This window comes from Polyodon spathula, chromosome 10 (assembly GCF_017654505.1).
Source record: "Polyodon spathula isolate WHYD16114869_AA chromosome 10, ASM1765450v1, whole genome shotgun sequence".
In the NCBI taxonomy this organism is placed as follows: domain Eukaryota; kingdom Metazoa; phylum Chordata; class Actinopteri; order Acipenseriformes; family Polyodontidae; genus Polyodon; species Polyodon spathula.
Window position 1 is genome coordinate 46,670,063 of NC_054543.1, and position 20,709 is coordinate 46,690,771.

A 20,709-nucleotide genomic window follows, 5' to 3' on the forward strand; every position below is an offset into this window, starting at 1 on the left:
TCTCAAGTAAGAGGTAGCAGGGATGTATTGTGGTACCTTTAGACTAAATATAGATTTCAGTTGGAATTATATAAGCGTTGAAGGCCACTTACTGACCATGAAACACCTGTGTAAATAAGCAGATACAGCATGCTGAAACTGAAATAGAAGGCCTGTACAGCTGACAAAAGCAATTCACTTAACATCAAAAACACACATTTTAAAATTAGCCCCAAGATGTTGGTGCGTATTATCTGTTTGTGCTTGTTATACTATGTGTTTTTATTTACACATCATGGGTAATTTACATGGTACATATGTGTGCCACATATGTGTATTCATACACATTTGTAAAAAAGGATTGTTATATATATATGTGTGTGTGTGTGTGTGTGTGTGTGTGTGTGTGTGTGTATATATATATATATATATATAGATATATATATAGATATATATATCTACTTGCTATATTATGGAGTATTTTATTTGTGTTAGATTGCAGCAAAATTCCAATTGAAAACCATTACTGTAAATATCTAAAAACAAATAAGAAGAAGAAGAAGAAGAAGAAGAAGAAGAAGAAGAAGAAGAAGAAGAAGAAGAAGAAGAAGAAGAAGAAGACCATTTTCCTGCCATTGATTGTTAAATTAGCTTCCTTGGAGATGGGTAACTATAAAGTTAATAATATATTGATCTGAAGGCCAGCAGACAGAAGCTGTAAAACCCCAGGACCAAAGGGCTTTGTGATAAAGTCTCCTTGCTATATAGCTCGTCAGTCACACAGTGGATTGATTTAATGCAAATACTGTCTCTGTTTGCAGTTCCAGCATTAAATGTTATGCTTGTTGGCAGCCAAATTCCTATGGCTGTTGGCAGCCTTTTCTGTGGTTTCTCTCTTTACTGTTAAAACTATGAAGTGTTAAGTACAACAGGCCCTGTTTTAAAGCAAGCACAGAGGAACATTTTCAGAGGAATGAAATGACTTTATGGAATGGTATCAGTATAGCAAAACATTAACGACTCAATAATTGAACTGCTCCCTTCTGCAAACCAAGTTGTTGTACTACTGTTACAACTGTTTTATTGTACTCTGGAGATTTGCCTCTCACTGATGTTGCACCTGCTTTAAAACACCTTAATGTACTGTAATTCCTTCCACTTACAGCACAAAAAGCAAACACTTTTTGCAGACCTTTTCAATTTGTGCATCTGGAGCTGCAGGGGGTAAAAATGTGGGCTTTTTACTGATCTACATGTCATGCTATAAATAAACTGGAAACTCTTTGAATTGGAACCTTTAGCAATTAATAAAACCATGGACAGAAAAATAATAATCATTGCATAACACGTGAGCAAAGAAGTTAATGCAGGTTTGGCTTTTCAGATAAGGAACGCTTAGACCATTCATTTGGATGCAAAGTGTGGCTGGCACTTGGGTGACATGTGATTGTTTTTCTGATGCCGGGAACATCAGGCAGGTGGCAGTATGATGCACATTAAAAGTGACGCTCTTCACTTGCCAGTGACAGGCAGATTGAGGGGGAGGGGGAGAGTCATTTATTTAGTGGAATTTGCATGGCTTGACTAGTTAAAGGTCATTTGTTTGGTTGAACGAGAGTCTATGGCAAGTTAATTAAGACTCCCCCTCCCCCTCTTACTCTCTCCACAATACAGGCACAATCAGCAGGGGCCTCAATCTTTTTTTTTTTTTATTATTTTTCAGAGATGAAATGCCAGCTTCTTAAATGGCATTGGATTCTGATTTATTTATTTATTTATTTTAAATTTAATTCCAATCAGGCAGCTGCGTCTGTGTAAATTCCAGACACCAAACCGTTTGTGCTCAAGAGCTCAAGATCAATTAACCAAACACAGTGGATTTTCAACAAAAGTTATTTCCCCCCAAATGACTTTCGACTCAAGGTTGCTAACAATATTAAGAGCTCCTTCAGGAACCAACAACCGGGTGTGGCTTGTTACTCTATTAAATTGAGACCAAAATGTGTCATTTTTGCTATCCAGGGAACAGAAAAGTAATGGAAAACCTTCGAAACATTCAAGTTGAGATGCGGTCCAGGAGTCTAAGGAGTAGAAACACCTAGCAGGGCCTCAATGAAAATGAGCTCTGGATCCTATTAATGTAATGGACCTTTACATGCACAGACACATGACTATGACATTCACCTCCTCCTACTGAAGACACTGCTAATGTCTTTTGTGGATGGGTGGAGACTAAAGTTTGCAATAATCAAATCTAACTAATCCAGCATTTCTACATACATACACACATAACTATATGGTCAGTGAGTATACAGGGTTCGCCCAGCCTATCTCTCAGCTAAATGTAACTCAATGCATTTATAGTGAGGAAGTGTGCATCATACTACAATGCAAGCTATGTAGGTTGTTTAAATATGGCTGGAAGATATTACAATATCAATTCCTTGGATTGTGTTTTAATGATATAATCAGCAGCTGATATACAGTCAATACCATCACATTTTAACTGCATTGATCCCACTGTTTCCCCTGAGGTGTGTGTTACTTCCCCTCTTATTAACATCGTAAAAGACAATATAAATACAGGGGAAGGAGGTCTGTGACAGAACAGATTTATAGCAGCAGTTTTATGGCAGAGATATTAAGATAATGCACACCTCATTCTGTTAAGAGCCACTGCTGGGATAATAATAATAATAATAATAATAATAATAATAATAATAATAATAATAATAATAATAATAATAATATGAAGTAGCGTGTTTAATACCAATCACAAAACACCTAAGAGTATGAAAAAGGACAATTTATGGGAATATATATAAGCAGTCTCATGGGTTTTAATTTTGAAGGCGTTCAAATGATAAGGACTCATCAGAATCTCACATTCAAGCCAGGATGATTAGTAGCAACAAAAAAATATATAAAGCCAGAAATCTGGTTCACTAAGTCTTGATTCAGTCGTGTGTGGATGGGAGAAGTGGACTCAAGCCCCTTCTGGAAACTTTGAAGCATGTGCTTGCTAACTTCGTGGCATTAACATTCAGGGTTTAATAAATGTAAGCACAATACTTTTGATATTAAATAACAGCAAATACAATGTGGTAAGGGAACCATTACCACCATTTTCTGCACATAGCCATTGTCTAATCAATGCTTTTAAAAATACTTCACTCTCCTTCTAAGGCTTTCTGCTCCAACCCTATAATACATGTCTGCTATGAGGAACACTGCACTCTTGCACAATCATTCCAAGGCTCAAATTGGCAACTATTACTGATAAAAAAAAAAAAAAAAAAACCCTGTCCATTTACACATACTGGAACAACATCTCTGGAAAAAAAAAATGCTTTTAACATCATAGCATGATGACACAGTTGGGCTTCAGCTACATGACACCTTCTTAAAACCACTTTCATTTTAACTTTAAATTCCAGGCTTCCAGGGACACATTGCACATCAAAAAACCCATAAAATTACAAATGGTCGTTCCCCTCACTTAAAACCATCTGTTTTATAAGACACACGTATTGTATTGCATGACCCTGCTGATTATGCTGAAGACTACATACACACACACACACACATATTGATTGCTTTGTTGAATCTTACACTGATACTTGCTCATCTCAACAATGCCTGGCTTGACCTTTATGATTAGCGAGAGCATGATCCTTAATCGTTAGGGCAACGCAGGGGAGCAGAGTGCAATCACTTTATATTCCTAAGCCATGCCATTGAAACTGCAGAGAAGTCAACATGCCTGCTACTGGAGTGAGGGGTTGTCAGAGAAACTATACATGGGTGCTGACAGAGCAGTGCAATTTCCAACAAGTTTGGACCAAGAAGGCTCAGACCTCACCAGTACACTGCTTGCCCAAGGTCAGTTGAATGAGTGTTTTATCTTCTCAACTTTACAGTACATACTACCTGTTGACATTACCTGTTCAGCTCTTAACTCTTTGAATAGCCTTTCCTCTTCAACTTCAAAGTGAATAAAATGTCCTTCCAATAGTGTGCATATTTAGCAGTGTAGCCTGTGCTTTCTGTAGAATACGGAACTGCATGTCACAGGGGTGTAGGTTCTTTAAGAAATGTGAACAGTGATATTTGCTGGTTTTTATATAGTGCTTAAGCCATATGACAGAGCAGTAGTTAGTTTCACATGGTGCTTGTGAGGGGTGGGGGTTGCGTGGTCAAGATGGCTAGCATATGAGAGGAGGGAAGAAGAGGATGAGTGTGATGATGGGGGGGGGGGGGTTACCTAGCATGTTGTGGTAATATGGAATGACCTGTCCAGGGATAGAAATTGCAGTCGGCACTAGTAGGGCCTCTACACCTGTGTATATATAATTAAAACAAAAAATCAAAACACACACAAAAATAAAGAACACACACACACACACAAACTGCATTTCCCCAAAGCCAGCAAAGCATTCACACCACTGAACGCCACACCACTGCATAAGAAATAAAGAAAGAATTAAAAGGAGGAGGCTGCTACCTATCCATCATGCCTACACAGTCCTGGATCCGGGGGCCGGTGCACCTGTGGAGCACAGCAAAGTTAAAACAGCTCTCTTATTATTCATTCCCTGCTGGAGGGGACATAGGCAGCCCATCAGTGACACTCTAGCAGTCCTGGGAGTGGATCACCATTCTTAAATGACAGCTTTCAGCACAGCAGATACACACTTACCTCTCGTCATACAAACAGACAGCTGCAGCTGCTGGCAAAGCCTTCTCTCTGCCAATAGTCAGCACAAATCTTATTTTAAATACAAATGCTGACTACAAAATGTTTCCATTAGACTTCTGGGGATGGCTCCACATACAACACCTTGCGCTTGATTAGTGAGGTCGGTCACTGTGGATTGGAAATGCAATCTGGGAATTTGTGTATTTTTTGTTTTGTTTACTAGGTTATACATTTACAAAACTAATAAATAAATAAGTTATGGATAGTAATGGGGTGAATCACACCACTTATGTTCTTTCATGAGAAAGGAATGCCATTATTTGGCAAAAGCAATTTCTGATTTTTAAAACATTCCTTTGGATTACTCCAATATATAACGTATTTCCATAGCACTATACTTTCTGAAGCTACCTGTACAGCACCTACATATGAGTCTCTGTGTGGTCTCAACTCAGCTAAGAAAATGGAAGAGCTAACCCACATCCCATGCCTATATTAAACAGACTGAAGGCATTAAACTGGATTTGAACTATAAACACTATCAGCTCATAAGATTAGTGTGTCATCGCCCTTCAGGTATCAGCATTATGACAGCACTACTGATTCGCTTTCTTAGGATAGGAAGCTGGACACAAAACAATATATTTTAATACACTAACTGAACAAGAACCCCCCCCCAGATTTCTATCTATACCGATTCTATGTATATACTGGGGATAAAAATGATCACCCAACTATGCCTTTACTGTAGGCAGCACAAACTGAGACGGCAAATGCCTATTTGGAACCATAACTGTAAAACATCAATGTGAACTAACATTATTCTAAACACATTTTATGTAGCATTCTTTATTATCATGACTATCACTAACAGCTTATTAACCAGCTTTTATGCTCCAGCATACTTTGGTGACACATTAGATGCAATGCTTTGATGGCCAGGATGCTCCTCAAGCATTGATAACCAATCAGGAGAATCCTGTTTCAGGCTCTCCTTTATTGGTAAGTTGAAGCTCATCAACGCTGCAGGAGCAGTCACGCTTCCAGGAGATTCGATAATAACCTCATAATAACCATTTTAAGTATAATTAGTGCCAAAGGTCTCTGCTTCATACTGTAGCTCTTTTTCAGCTTACTCAGAAGTGCCAGATTGACTGACACCTGTCTCTTTCATTCCCAGTGTTCTTTTTTTCCAAAAGGCCGATTAATTAAACAGGTCTGCAAATGGCATTCCCATTTGGCATCAGCGTTAAGTGTTAAATAATTTACTGTTTTAATTTTAGCTGTCGCAAGAGCAGGACACAGTCGTACACAAAAATCTGTTTGCAATGCGGCACAATAACATATTTCTCTCATTCACTTCATTGTCCGCCAATTATCTCCTTAGTGGATTTAAATTATTTAAATAAAATTTAAGCCAGGCAATATTTGATAGCTCTTTCTGTTTTACTGAGTGGCTAATGGTATTACACTGTAGAGAAATTGTGAAATAGCGCTTCTCTAAAATCATATTTTGTTAATTTTTTTTATTCATCATAGAGAGAAAACTGCCCTCAGCAAAAATAAATAAAAAATAAATTATTATAACCATGTGCATTACATGTGAAGCACAAGAGTGAGTATCAATGTTTTAGTTTTTTAACTCTTCCATTGCCTGTTTTATGATGTTTGTTTTTTTCATGTATTTTTTCTTCATTTAAAAAATATAATACCATTTACTGCAAATGTATTAAGGGTCAAGTTTATTTCTGTATTGCTGGCAATATACAGCACTGCTGTGCACTAGATGTAGCTGGTTCTTTAATGAACACACTTTTGCTGGTCTAGCCTGAGTTACAAATAAAAAAACGTATATTTTGAGTATTTCAATAAGAACCCGTCTGAATGACTGCACGCATCCTAAAAGGGGACAACTGAACACGCAACTGAAAATGTAATTCAAGCTACAGTATTAACAACCCATTATTAAACTTTAACCATCACATAATGCTTAACACTTGGCTGAAGTTTAAACATTTGAACTCTAAATGCCCCTACATTGTAATTCATTATGAATTTAGTTTCTAGAACACCCATCCAGACCTCGCTGCAGACTGCATTACCTGCACTGTGAGGGTTCAGGTGCATTTATTGTAAAATTACATTTTTCAACATCACAGGCCAACTGGTTATACCAATAATAATAATAATAATAATAATAATAATAATAATAATAATAATAATAATAATAATTCCCTTTCATTGTATAGCTCTCATTTATCACAATGATTAGGGATACAACCCCCCCGCTCCTTCCATCCCCACACACCGCTGACGCACACAACACGGCTTATCCTGCCAACACAACCAGCCTCCACCTACCCCTGGGTGCAGTTTGAATGGCAGGGGTGGCACTCATTGTTGGCCTCAGCATATTTGAAAATGAAGCTGTTGGCTCCTTGCAGACCATCAGGACACTTCTCGACACAGTTGGGGCCGTCTTTGAAATGAGAGCACGTCACGCAGTGGTCTGGTCCCTATAAAGATAAATACATCAATGAAAACAAACAAAACCAAAACAAATAAATCCAATAATGTAGGGAATATTAAACATCTCTCAAAGAACAAAAGGAATAAAAGTCATCCGAAATTTATGACTGTAATATGAGCTAAATGCTCCGAGCTGAGAGGGATAAACTGAACAAGAGTTTGCCCTTCAAGGCGCTACATTCTCTCACTGAGGGACAGGAAAAGAAACTGTCTTCCTTTGTTTTAAGAAAAATGTTGACGGGAGTAAACATTTGGGAACATGAGATATTTCTAAACATTTTAAACATCAATACACATTGGGCTGTTCTGACTTTTTCATTTGAATGTTTTTGCTGCCTGATTAAACGTAAACTTGTATTACTTCCATTATACTATGATCTAAAAAATTGTACTGAGGATGTATTTAATGAGATCACATGCAATGGCGAAAGACAATGAATAAGTAAACTTCAATATATATATATATATATATATATATATATATATATATATATATATAGAGAGAGAGAGAGAGAGAGAGAGAGAGAGAGAGAGAGAGAGAGACTCAAGTAGCTCACTTCTAGTTACCTGCCATACACACAGGTAACATTATTTCATGAATTGCAATAAGAATCTCTCTTAATGAGCCGAAACCATCATAAGCTAAGAGGAGGAGGTAAAAACGAAAATGTAAATTGAAGCTGCTTACTCTTTAAGACAGATAAAAACACTATGGCCAAATCAATGCATGTTTACCAGGATACTGTTTGTTTACACCTGGAGGATCATGAGATAGAGAAGCCTTCGATATATATTAGCAAGAACTAAGAACCTGTACAAAGAGGACGAGATGACACACAGATTAGGAGCAGCAGAGTTCAGAGGGGATGACAGTCTGAGTCACATTTCAGGAGCAGACCTGCACAGCCAGCGAGCCTCACTGTAGGTTATTGATTAACTGAACGTGAACTCGGACCAGGACCTGCTCTTCTAAGATTCGATGTAGTGTATGACTCTCCTTCTTCTTGGCTAACATTGAAATTATTTCCGCTATTAAATGATGGTATCGGTTGAGGCTGCAAGGTTAACAGGCAAACAAAGGTGCTGTTCTTTGCAGATACATCAAGCATGCATCAAAGTTACTTTTCTCTTTTTATTTTGTTGGGTGTCAATATTTCTAATACGAAGCACAGGACACAGGTTTTTTCTGTATGCAGAACAAAATACAGGACTGAAGTGCATATAATTCATTGGAGTCTGAACTTTTTTGAGGTGGAATATATTGTGTGATAATCATTGTAATTAAAATCATCTATGATGTGTTAATTAAAGCAAAATCAACACTTGACCTCAATCACTCTTATAAATGCCAGCCCAAACTTATAGTTTCACCAGCTAAAAAACAGTTGTGTGGCAGAGGGTTGGATCTGCAGATCACCACAACTTGTGTGATACAGTAAAGTGTTTCAATTAGGTGTTGATTCCTTTAAAAAGAATGATTCAGCTGTATGTTTCTGTGGAATCTCATGGCATCATAACACATTATATAGATATTGACTTTTACATTAAAGTCTATTCATCTTGATATTCTCAGCAAAACAGAAAGCAACATATGTTTAATAAGCATTTGTTTCCCGGTTTCCCATGTTATAATCTCATTTTTCAGAAAGCAGAAGTAAATGATAACTCAATCTCTTGGTCGCAGACAGAACATGCTTTTCATTTTATTTAGGTTTCCCTTGGTTAAACTCAGATATAGGAGAGTGTCGTCTCCACAGCGAAGATTACAAGGCATACAACAGCATGTGACCGGGTAAGCAAAGCATGGCTTCACTCTCACTGACGATTAAATACACAGCAAGGGGGTGGGGGAATGAAAGAGGAGGGGCCGTCCTCCACCTACACAGACAGGCTGTTGTTGCACTTGATGTTTTTGCTCATTTTTAAGGTAACTAAGAATACCAGCGCTGGCCAATCCGCTTGTCCGTGGCACCAGTGGCCTGGCTGTATACGTATACACACTGGACTACACCTATTACAATACAATGTCCAATATGGGCTTCCATCATTGCGCCCTGCCCTTAAAAATAATGACATTTATTTTTTAGTAAATGATGGATGGAGTTTAGCAACCCTTAATTGTTTCCTCTTGACATATAATTAGATTAGATTAGGGTGTTAGATGATGTCTAATGCTCAATCAACGAGTCACCCCTGACTGCTAACCCAGAATAGGGGAATAGAATGGAAGCTAATTACAGAGGGCAACTTTTCTGTTGTTGTGTGACAAGTATTGTTTGTAGCAAAATAGGGGTAATGCTATGTTATATGACAGCAAGAGAAATTACATTTATGGCAAATAGTATGTGGTTTGCTAGATAATTAAACATTACTCTATAATATTAAGCAGGTGGCGTGGAAGGCAAATGGTAATGGGGCTGTGAGCTCAGCCAAATAAATGTCATACAACAGTGGCAAAGTCTTACCGAGCCGAGGCAGGTGAACATATTATCCTCAGCCTTCTCACACTGGGAGTCACACTCAATGCAGACTGATCCATTGGCAAACTCGCGGAAATCCCTGGGAAATTGAAAAATTGAATACAAAAAAAAGATAAAAATCAATAATGGTATTTTCGTGCCCCGCTTTCTCCTTTGCAGGTTGTGTAAGTGACCGCTTGCGTGAATGGAAATTGATGGGCGATAGTGCAGGTATGTGTGCAGTAATATAACTGATTTTACTCCACACTGAGCTGCTGAAGGGCGTTCAACGTTAAAACTGGTCAGAGTGAACCCTTACATACAGTATTAAGCATTTTGTAGGAATGCACATTTCAGATCGGGATCATAAATTTGAAACAGGCTATTTCTGATGCAAAGGAGAAACACTGGAGGGAACTGAAAACAGATTCCAGAAGCAAAGGGTCAAAATATTTCCATCTGATTTATAGGGCTAGGAGAGATGGGGTACTTCTAGCTAATGGCTCGTGATTGTTCAGTAATAGTGGGTGCTGTGTTTTAATTCCAGGAGCATCAGTACATAAGCCACAGGATTCAGTGGGCTTTGGCCAGCACTGTTTGCTGGATTAGTCGACAGCCTCTTCCACTAATTCTGCTGATGCTGAGACAAGAAAGAAGAGAAGTATGGCACTGTCACACGAGGCTGTGCTAACTAAATAGTCAGCTACAGCATATCTTTCTTTAGTTTCGTTTTGTCTGTGGTTTACCACTCTTTCACAATGTGTTTACTAAGCTTCTAAGAAAGAGTTAGAAGACTGTTTACCACTTTAAAGTGAAGACATTGCCAGAGATAATGCAGCAGTTTGGTAAACAATCCATCTTGAGGCAATGAAGTCCAATTGCTGACATGGATCGCTAGAATTCCTTTTGCTATCATGTGCAGTTACATGCATGCCATATTATTTCAATGTATTCGTGGTTGTAGGCTCAGCAGACCCAAAGTCAGAGACTATTGTATTACGACAATATTTTATTTATTTTTAATTTCAGAATGCAGAACATTGACTGTCAGTGAGCTTTGGAAGTTTCCTATCCTAGGTCAGTATGCTGGGTGAAAGGAATAATAATCAATAATTAAATAACGGATTAACAAACACAGAGCAGATCCAGTCCACAGGGAAACATGCTGAGAGTCCCTTTACCTTTTAGCAAGAATTGATGTAAGCTAGTTCCTGCAAAAGGCAATACACAGAATGAAATAAAATATTAACTTATTTAAATTGAGACCTTAAAAAAAACTTATTTTGGTAAATTTACGTGCTCTCCTGAACATTCTCATCTCTCCTGAATTCAATGTGCTTTCATGCAGGTGACATGATTTTGCATTCATTTTCAACAAGGAAGCAATAAAACATAATTCAGCAATACCACCTTAAAACATCTCAAGTTCCATCTGAGCTTAGAAGTTGCACCCAAGCTCAGTTGCAGAATTGTACCCATGCCCCAACCCTTACCATTTTAACCACCTGCAATCTGCATATAATAATACATTGCTGGAGGACAGGCATACATGCAGCACAGGAGTCTGTCTGTCCTAAATGTAATCTGCAGATTTGAAAACCAACTGCAATTACTCCACCACTGCATAGCTGATGCACAGAGGAAGAAGTTTTACTGAAAATCTGTGTTAAAATAATATAAAGCTTGTGATGTTTCAGGCAGGAAATCTATAGTACAAGTGCCTGGTCCATTCATTGGTTAATCTACAAGCCTATTACCAGCAAGTTCCAATCAACCTATAAGGTTTATATATATTGCAAACTCTGTAGAATTACCACCTCCTCCCCAACCACCACCACCTTACTCATAGCCTGGTCCTACGGGGGGAGGGGGGAGTACATGATGCTACTCTGCCTAATCTTTTTTGTTCACTGGGATGAACACGCCGCACAGATTTATTGTTGTATTGTTTGTTTTTTAGCAGGTCGCACTGGGATGCTCCGAATTTGTATTTTATTTTTATTCACCCATTGTTTGGGTTCAATGTTTTTGGATAGCTGTAAGATTTTATATTATAATAATAGTGGTTATTTAACGCAAGATCGCAGATTGCATGTAAAACCCCAGTACGGAAAATTAATTCATATAGTAACACAATTTTTTTTTTATATAGTAAGAAAGAGCATTTATATGCTTATCAGGGAGTGAAACCTAGCAGTACCCCATAACCTCATTCCTGTTTAATCTACTCAGCACCAGGAAGTCTTCTCTGAGCCAAGACCCTGTCCTGACTGGATAATGATGTGAAAGGAATTATCATCCACCTTCACCCCAGCATTGTCAACCCTTTGTATCCCCACGAAGGAAGATTAAGTGAAATCTCAGTAAAAATGTGCATCGTATGGCAGGGTTACTTTTTAATTAAAACACATAGCCACTTGGGGAGGAAAATTAATTAAAATAAATTACTGTTTATCTGGGCTACGCAACAAATTTTAAGACTGCATTGTTGTCAGCCTTTATCCTGGGAAATTAGGCTTAAAAACCATAAGCATTATTATTTTTTCTCTCTCTCTTTACTGCTATTTTAAATCCTACCATGTTTTAACATCCACCATAAATGAGGTTTAGTAGCTCAGGATAGTATGAACACTTTTTGTCATTTCCCGAAGGTTGTTGGACGCACAATTAATTGCACTGAAATCACTGCTTTCAAACTACAATATTAGTGAAAATAGAGCACTAAAGAGGCTTAACAATATGGTGTTCCATGCAGCTGAACAGCAGTTCCAGTACAGGATTGCCCCAATCTTCTCACTGCCACTGTGGAATAACAATTAAAAACAGAACGATGCTGAAAACACCAGCTGATGGAAAGCATGGCTCAAGGATTATCAACGAGGCTCACAGAGGCTGCTGAAGCCTTATGCCAAAAAGAGTTTGCTCAATATGGCCACCGCACTTCTTAAAAGGATTCAATTAAATATGACAGAATGCAGTATCCCCACATCTGTTTATACTGCAGATAACATCTCCCTGCAGATTCTTCCACATTAGCAGTAACACAATTGACCACGCCCAATAAAATAACCCTCTAGCTATACACAGTGTCTGTTTGCCCTCCCTCTCTCCTGATATCTACTTTAACATCCTACTGTAGGTGAAGATGACTCAAGAGCAAAACGGAATTTGGTATCAGAAGTTGATTAATGGACTGAAACCTTCAACCTAAGCAAAGCAGCGAATCCCATTTGAAACCGATTCTAATTTCCACTCCAATAAGCAATTCTTCTTCTAATGTCATTCTTTTTTGGTGCTCTTTTTCGCCAAGTTTAAGGGGGGAAAGCATGGGACTTGTGTGAGCCAGGTTATTTACCCACCGCTGTCAGGGAAAACAGTGTTAAGCCAATCTTGCCTGTATTCCCAGCAGAAGGTTCAAAACATGTTTGTGCTTGACATTATTTTTTTTAACTCCATTCTATAATCACTTTTCAAAGGGTGAGGCCGTGCACACCTGCATCCCTCCTTGGTGGGACTAGAGAACCCAACGTGTGATTGAAGTGATTGGGCAGACCGGTAGATGCTTGGTTAGTCTTACTTATAAGTATGGGGTTATGGAGAACATCAAGATTTATACAATGTGTCTGCGGATGTAACTGCCAGTTTTGTGTGATAAAACCACAAATGCAGACGAGCCCGGCTCTTTCTTGTGGTATGCAGGGTCACGGGGTCGCCGGTTCGTGCCCAGCCTCCACTCTGTTACATCAGTGTTCCACAGCGTACTTATTTTTCAGATTTTAATGGCTTGTAGCATTGAAATCACAATAACAGCTTTGACAAGCTTTGAATGCAGAAAAGCCCAAAGAAAAGCCGTTTTTTTTCCATTAAAAAACTAAATAACTTAATGAAATATATTATCATATGTAAATTGTTAACTAAGAATGGGATAAACACAAGTATAACTCAGAAATAATTAATTTGTGAGCAAAGACATAAACAAGTGGGTACTTTAGCATAGATTTACATTTCGGGTTAGGTCTTCAAAGAACAATAGGTAATCTGAAGCAATATTGCTCCTGATAGAATCCCCTTTAAATTGGGAAATTAGTTCTTATTTGGTTAAGTTAAGGTTGATTATGGACATTATGGACACCCAGCCATCAACTCTGAATTCTAGAACCATTCAGAACAAGTGCAATGGGCTGCACTCACTTACCCTTCATAGAGGTTACAGGACTCAATGCATGTCCTTCCCCTGCTGAAGAATCTGCAGAACAGGCATTGGTCTGGACCGGGACCCCAGCAACCGTGGTCCGAGCACAAGGGGTCACACGTCATCTTCTCAGCAGCTGAAAACACACAAGAAAATGCACTTGCATGGATGCATTCTGACCAAACTTCTGCAACACTGCAGTGGCAATTTTGTACAATGACAATGCAATGGTTCTATAGTAAAGGGCAATGGTCCCCCGAAGGCAGCTACAAAGGTACAAACTGTTGGTAGACCAATGGTATCCCAATGGTGTGAACCAACTGAAATAGTATAGTACTGTACCATGCACTGTGCAATAGTCTAGTTCCATAGCAATGCCATGGCTAGTAATGCTTTGGTCTGCTAATGGTTCTGCTGGGGTTTGTTAGGGGAATACACTGGGATTATAATGGATCTCTGGTGCTGTTTTTTAAACTTTTGTATGAATACAGGGCAGTCCTTTCAGTATTCACCCTTCCCCTATGCTGCATGAGGCAGAGAAGCAGAGTTGTAGCCCAGATTGTGACCAATCTGTACAGCTGTGATAAAACAATTGTTTTTTTTATAGCTGTAGCTTTGAAACCACTATAATGCCATTTCACACATTTAAAATATACACCTCCTGAAGATGTGAGGAATCAATGCAACATCTGAATTCTTAAAGAATAGCACCTAGCTGCATTTAACAGCAGGTATGCCCTACAGGCTTTTAGTTAGTTCTGACTGTTTGTTTAGCGTGCACTGGCCTGGCATTGCTGTTTCCATGTTGGTTCTGATTGAAACTGCGTCATTTTCCTTTTGTTGCTCTTCTCTCCAGGTGTTCACGTTCTATGCCATGACCATACTCTCTTATACCGTCTAGGGATGTAAAGGACTGCCTTATAACGTGGAGCAGTGCAATGAGGAATGCTCCGTGCCCCTTGACTCACTGCAGTTGCTGGGGTTGCGGTTGTTGCGGATGATGGTCTTCTGCAAGCTGGTCCTGAACAGGCTGGTCCAGTTCACGGTGTGGTAGTAACAGAGGAGGTGGTTGTCGGTGAGGTAGATGTTCCCAGCACTGATTTCCTGAAGCGACTGCAGCCGCAGGGAGGAGATCCACTGCTGCTTGAGGATTAGCAAGGAGATACCGCTGTAGAAAACACAGACTCAGTAAGGACAGAACCACTAAATGAATTACAAAGGATCTACAGGATGCTGCTTATAAAATGCTGCTATGACATTATTAGGTAGATTACTGGTTGGTCAGTGGCCTCATGCATTGGGGTACCTGGTGCCATCTCTTAAAGCTGGTCGAATGATGAATGAATTAATGAATCAATGAATGAACAATGTAGCATCTCATATAGAGCCTGAAACACATTTTGCAGTGTTTCAAGTGACTTCAAGATGACGAATGACATCACTTTGGATTGAACACATTTTCTCTTCTGCTCTTCCAAGAGGCGGAGGGCAATGTAATAATTAAGTAGGCTATTCTACCCCCTTCAGATTTTTTTATTTATTTTTCAAATCTCATCCAGAAATGTGTTTTCTTTTAGATACTGTGACATAATGGTTGTGCTTCTTGGAAAATCAGATGAGCTACCTCTCATTTGTGTTTGGATTTCATTGTAACCCACCACTTCCCCATCTCTACCTTTCTTAAAAACAATTTCGAGGTTTTGTCTATGGGGGTTTCCGCCTCGTTCAGTCGGCCAGGTAGCGAGCCCTCAAACCAAGTTAGGTTTGATGTCAAATTAATGTGTATAAACAACACACTTCTCTGTAAAATCACATACTCTGCATTCGCCACAATAAATATTTCTACTAAAACATTTTGTGATTGGTGTTTGTCCCAAACTACTGAACTGATATTGGCCCAAATTCAATTACATTTTAGTTCAGAAAAAAAAAAAAAAGATTATGGGAAATTTTAAATTCGTGCAATAAACAGAGCGCATATTGGTCCATTTTTATTTAGATTCACTGCTGATGACGTGTTAATCAAATCCACACAAAAACAGCTCCTTGCTTTGTTTATTGCGTGAATTCATATTTCCCATAAATGCTATTTCCCCTGCTAAAAGATAATTGAACTAGGCCCACTGTCTTCACAGGCATCTTTATGAAGACTGTAATTCAAGCACAGCTATGGGAAGGTAACCTGTAAAGGACTCTGCCTCCAATAGTCGCCAGGTTGGAGAACACACTGAAGTCAGACATGTTCCGTGGCCAAGACTGGATGTTTAAGTACCCTGAAAACAAACAAGAGGTCACTTTAGTTGGCTGCTGCAGTATTTTTTACCTGCCTTACCTTACTGTCATGTGATGTAAGCTTATGTGGGCTTCATACACTGTGCTTTTACAGAGAAAGCATATAAAACAATTGAGAACAATAGAGGGACACAGGTTATAAGACATTAAACTCAAGAGATTTCATATTGTAAAAAGGTAGATGATATAAATGATCATTTCAGTTGTTGGCGTTAATAGAATCCTTCACTGAACAGAAGGAGGCCATTTACAGCTTTCCCAATATTATACTTTGCATTTACCATAGATTACTATGTTTTTTTTTTTTATATTCTTTACCATGGTTTTACGATGCATGCTGAATCACACTGCTATGCTTTTACTACAGGTAACTTGTACACCATGACTCAAGAGGAGTACAGTAAAGAAGCAGATCTCACCTGTAATCTCCCGGACAGTCCTGAACACATTGAGTTTTTCAGGATCCAAAGCCTCAATGCTGTGGTAAGCATCCCTATGAATCATACAGAGAGAGAGAGAGAGAGAGAGAGAGAGAGAGAGAGAGAGAGAGAGAGAGAGAGAGAGAGAGATGCGTGAAATAGTGCCTATTGGCTGGCTGGTCACATCACTTCCCTGACAGTCTTCTGGGATCAAGGTGGAAAGAAATACATTTCATACTTGCTGACAGTGGCCACAAAGACAGAGCATTGCTTCTGTGTTCAATATTATATCCATGATGGTTTTGCCAAGGGTACATAATGCTAAGTCTTCAAGGTGGATTGAATTAAAACATGTGCAGAGCTTGTTATTCATCATCTTCATTTCCCTGCTTATGTTGCTATTCAATCAGTTTCCCACTTTGCATTAGTGCAAGTGCCGAACCTGAAAACAGCATTTTAAATTTTAATATTGAAACATAAATCTGACACCAGTGAGTCTGCTGATATAAACCATGGTGTTAAATCATTAAAAGTGGAAGACTTTAAGAAAACCAACATCTCAAACTGTGTGTGAAGAGCTCCTAAGTGTACTGTTGTCTTTAAAAGTAAGTACTGGTTTGTTCATTATTAATTTAAAACATGGAATACTCAGATCTGCCAATGTTAAGGTCAACTGAATAGAACCACGGATGGATATATATATATATATATATATATATATATATATATATATATATATATATATATATATATATATATATATATATATATATATACTACTGTAACTATAGAGAATGGTCAGGATGTACAGAGCAAACAAACCAAAATCTAAATATTTCCGATCAGTAAATTAAGGCAGTAACCAATCACAGTATATTGGTCACTTGATTGATTACTTTTCAAAACCTGCAAGAAGACATACATGAACTGCATTGGGCCAGGGGCGCTGGAACTAAGGGTGTTTGCATGGCTTCCATCATATACAGGGGTTACAGTTTTGTTCAATGGCTTTCAGCTCCCCCACAATAAAAATTGTTCCAGAGCCTCTGTTTGGGGCTATGTAAGATTCACCTAAAAACACCCTTCTGTTCCTAATTGACATCCTTCTGATTGCATTCTGAATCCTGCTGACATTACACATTTGTGAAAGTTGGGTTGGGGCTTTGGAGGGGTGGGAGAGCGAATAAATATATATTATCTATATCTTGTAAGAAAAGGCAATGAACACAATGAGTCTTTAGAGACCGCCGGACGCAATTCCGAGCACAGCTGGTGTAATGGGGGTCAAGATTCTCCTTGGTTGGGGGCAGCAATGAGGTCCAGAGGTGAAATTAGTTCTGACAATCTTACTCTAAACCCTCCAAGGGTGCCAGGCTACAGGCAGAAACTCAGAGCAAATTAGCAGCCTGGAGTCTGGGGAGACTCACTGGGGGCCAATGGGGGTTGAACTGCATGCTGTTTACACTGTGCACAGTGATACAACACTGCAACACACAAGTTCAGGACACATGCTCTCAACCACTGCAGAGCTCACTCTGCCTGAGTCTGACGCTAATCAACACTGTACTGAGTGTTTACACTGTGCACAGTGATACAACACTACAACACATATGTTCAGGTCACATACTCTCATAACCCTTTGTTGTTAATGCTGTATTGTTCTGGTTTTTCACACTGTGCCCCGCCGTGATACCCAACACTGCACCACACAAAGTCAGGACACATGCTCTCAAGTGTGACATGCAAACCCTGTACTGAGGTTTACCACGTGCACCACAAACACCCCTGTTGAATAAGACAAGGCAAGACCCTGAGCTGTGATGTGACACCAATTGTGTTGTTAATCAAGTGAGAAACAGGAAGAAAGGCTTTTCTTCCGCCTTTTAAGTTTTTCTTTTCCCAAATCTTTTTGATGGTTTGAGTTAGTGAAGGCTCTTTTCGAAGACCTGAACGTTGAAAAAAAGGTCTAAGAAAAAATGACCAAAGAACAGAAACAAAGAAGATTGCCCTTGTCTTGGGACTCTCCAAAGGTGTGTTTTGTTCGCTCCCTCAGTTTAAGGAGAATGTGAGAACTGACAGGGGAGGCAGCGGGAGAGAAGGCCCCTAGCGTGAGCGTCTTGCCCCCTCCCAGGCCTTTTCGAGCCGTGGAGCCCACCCGACAGGCGCGAAGCCGGGTATGCGGCTGTCAGCACGCCCCCCGGACAATTGGGTCAGTTTGAATTTATGAAATATTTCGGTTCTGAAAGAGTGTTGCGGAATCAAGATAAAAGTGAAGAAAAGGGAGTGTGTTCCCTTTCTAACTGGTCTGACGAACCGAGTGTCCTGAAGAGTGTTGGGAAACTGTACTGATAAGGGGTGCAACTAAACACACAAAATGTTAAAAAAAAATAGAAATGAAGGGGGAAAAAAATCTTTCTTTCTTTTCTTTTTCTTTCTTTTTAAAAGAAAGAAAACAAGTAGTATTGTCTTTCTTTCTTTCTTTCTTTCTTTCTTTCTTTCTTTCTTTCTTTCAGCATTTTATTTTAGTTTTTCCAATTCATTTTTGTGTTTCTAAGTTATTGTCTAGACTGACCTGTCACAGAGTCAAATTCAGGTATCCCATACTGTACTGATAAGCAATGTGAAAGAGGGTCCTTTTGATAAACGGGCATTTTCGTTGACTTGATTGGCCACAACTTCTCACAACCCTTAGAAACTAGTCCCTCCACAGAAGATCTGAGGTACATTGGCAGGGGACCAACGTGCGTGCCCATGACACACCAATAACGTGTGTGACCAAAGAAAGAGATCTGAAGTGCTGTCAATACAGCAGTGCATTCATGATAATGAAGCATGGTGATGACCCAGTGGCACGCATTGTAAGCACTGACCCTTCTATGCCGGTGATAAGAAAGACCAGGTTCCCGTTGATCTTGGTGCAGTTGACAAACTTGTCTATGTTGCTGGAATCCACTGTCTGAACTGACTGCAAACTGCCCGTCCCAATGCCATCACATGCTGTGAGGGAGAGATAAGGAATGAAAACACAGAGGTTTACAATCACAAGCGCTATTACCCTGCAGCACATTACATACAGTGCATTACATACTCTCGGCTGGGGCCAGGCTGTTACATTCTGACGGTCTCTAGGTGGGCCCACTCACGTGGAAACCCTTCTTTTTGTAACACTGCCACTTTCAATTAAAGAGCAAGGGGCGCGGAATGGGCTGAGGTTTCTATGTTAGCACTACTATCTCCTTAAACTTTCAATGTGCTTCAAGATTTTTCTGGACATTCTGCATTTTATATGGGGGGTTTATTTCACGCTACATGGTGTGTTTTGTACTGGTTTCATTTCAAGTTCCATTTGAAATCGTGCACTTTCTTCCAATGACACAAGAGTGTATGGCCCCCCGAGTGCAGATTTCTGTAATGTTGTTTTCATTTGAAATACATAGAATATTGATTCACTGAAAGACCTTGAGAGCGGGCGTACCTTTGGGACAGATATCAGTACAGGGTTTGCACATTTTAATCCCATTCTCTTCCACTTCCATTTTGTTGCTGGGGCAGGCTCGCACACAGGAGCTGTGGTCCACCACAAAATTATCTGAAATAAAAAGGGCACATTCAAAGTGAATATTTATGGCTGAAACAAAAATGTAACCTGCAGTACGTTTTCAAAACTTGCGGTACTCTTACGCGGACATTTCTTGACGCAGAATGCCCCGTAGGTGTACTTGGCCTTGGGGTTGTGCTCCAGCTGGAAGGTGGTGGGGTTGTAGACGAAAGGCTGTGGACACTGGGTGACACACGCTCCGCTGTCATTGAAGTTTGTACAAGCCTGAGAGAGAGAGAACAGGGAGACACTACTCAGAAATCAAATACAGAACTTCAAACGCAAACACAAACCCGGTTTAATTTAGAAAGTATTTATCCAAGAAGCACAGCTGACATCCAGAATTTCATTGGCAGTGGGCTCTTCACTGCTGCTTCTGCTCCTCTTTACTGCTGTGGCTGGATAAGGTAGAGGAGGAAGGTGGCTTGAGGCCGGACCAAGTCTGTGACTGAAGTCAAACTCAGGATGTCCTTTTACTTACTACTTACTGCTTTGGTCTCATCAATTGATCCAATAACTGCCTTTCCATCTCACAGAAAGCA

At 39.4% G+C, this 20,709-nt stretch overlaps 1 protein-coding gene across 6 annotated transcripts in view; it reads right to left on the reverse strand.

The window, feature by feature from the left end:
* Positions 1-20,709, reverse strand: part of LOC121322455 (receptor tyrosine-protein kinase erbB-4-like) — a 277,382-nt gene that overhangs the window by 47,950 nt on the left and 208,723 nt on the right. For 2 of the 6 annotated variants that reach the window (XM_041262471.1, XM_041262469.1), the window contains exons 7-17: positions 20,251-20,392; positions 20,045-20,158; positions 19,440-19,566; positions 16,570-16,643; positions 16,041-16,131; positions 14,827-15,026; positions 13,862-13,994; positions 9,673-9,766; positions 7,040-7,194; positions 4,484-4,528; positions 4,244-4,318 (exon numbers count right to left, since the gene is read on the reverse strand). In XM_041262471.1, the coding sequence (XP_041118405.1) occupies positions 4,244-4,318; positions 4,484-4,528; positions 7,040-7,194; positions 9,673-9,766; positions 13,862-13,994; positions 14,827-15,026; positions 16,041-16,131; positions 16,570-16,643; positions 19,440-19,566; positions 20,045-20,158; positions 20,251-20,392 (1,250 nt within the window). The remainder of the gene's footprint in view (positions 1-4,243; positions 4,319-4,483; positions 4,529-7,039; positions 7,195-9,672; positions 9,767-13,861; positions 13,995-14,826; positions 15,027-16,040; positions 16,132-16,569; positions 16,644-19,439; positions 19,567-20,044; positions 20,159-20,250; positions 20,393-20,709) is intronic. The other 4 variants (XM_041262473.1, XM_041262470.1, XM_041262474.1 and 1 more) reach the window with 2 other exon arrangements.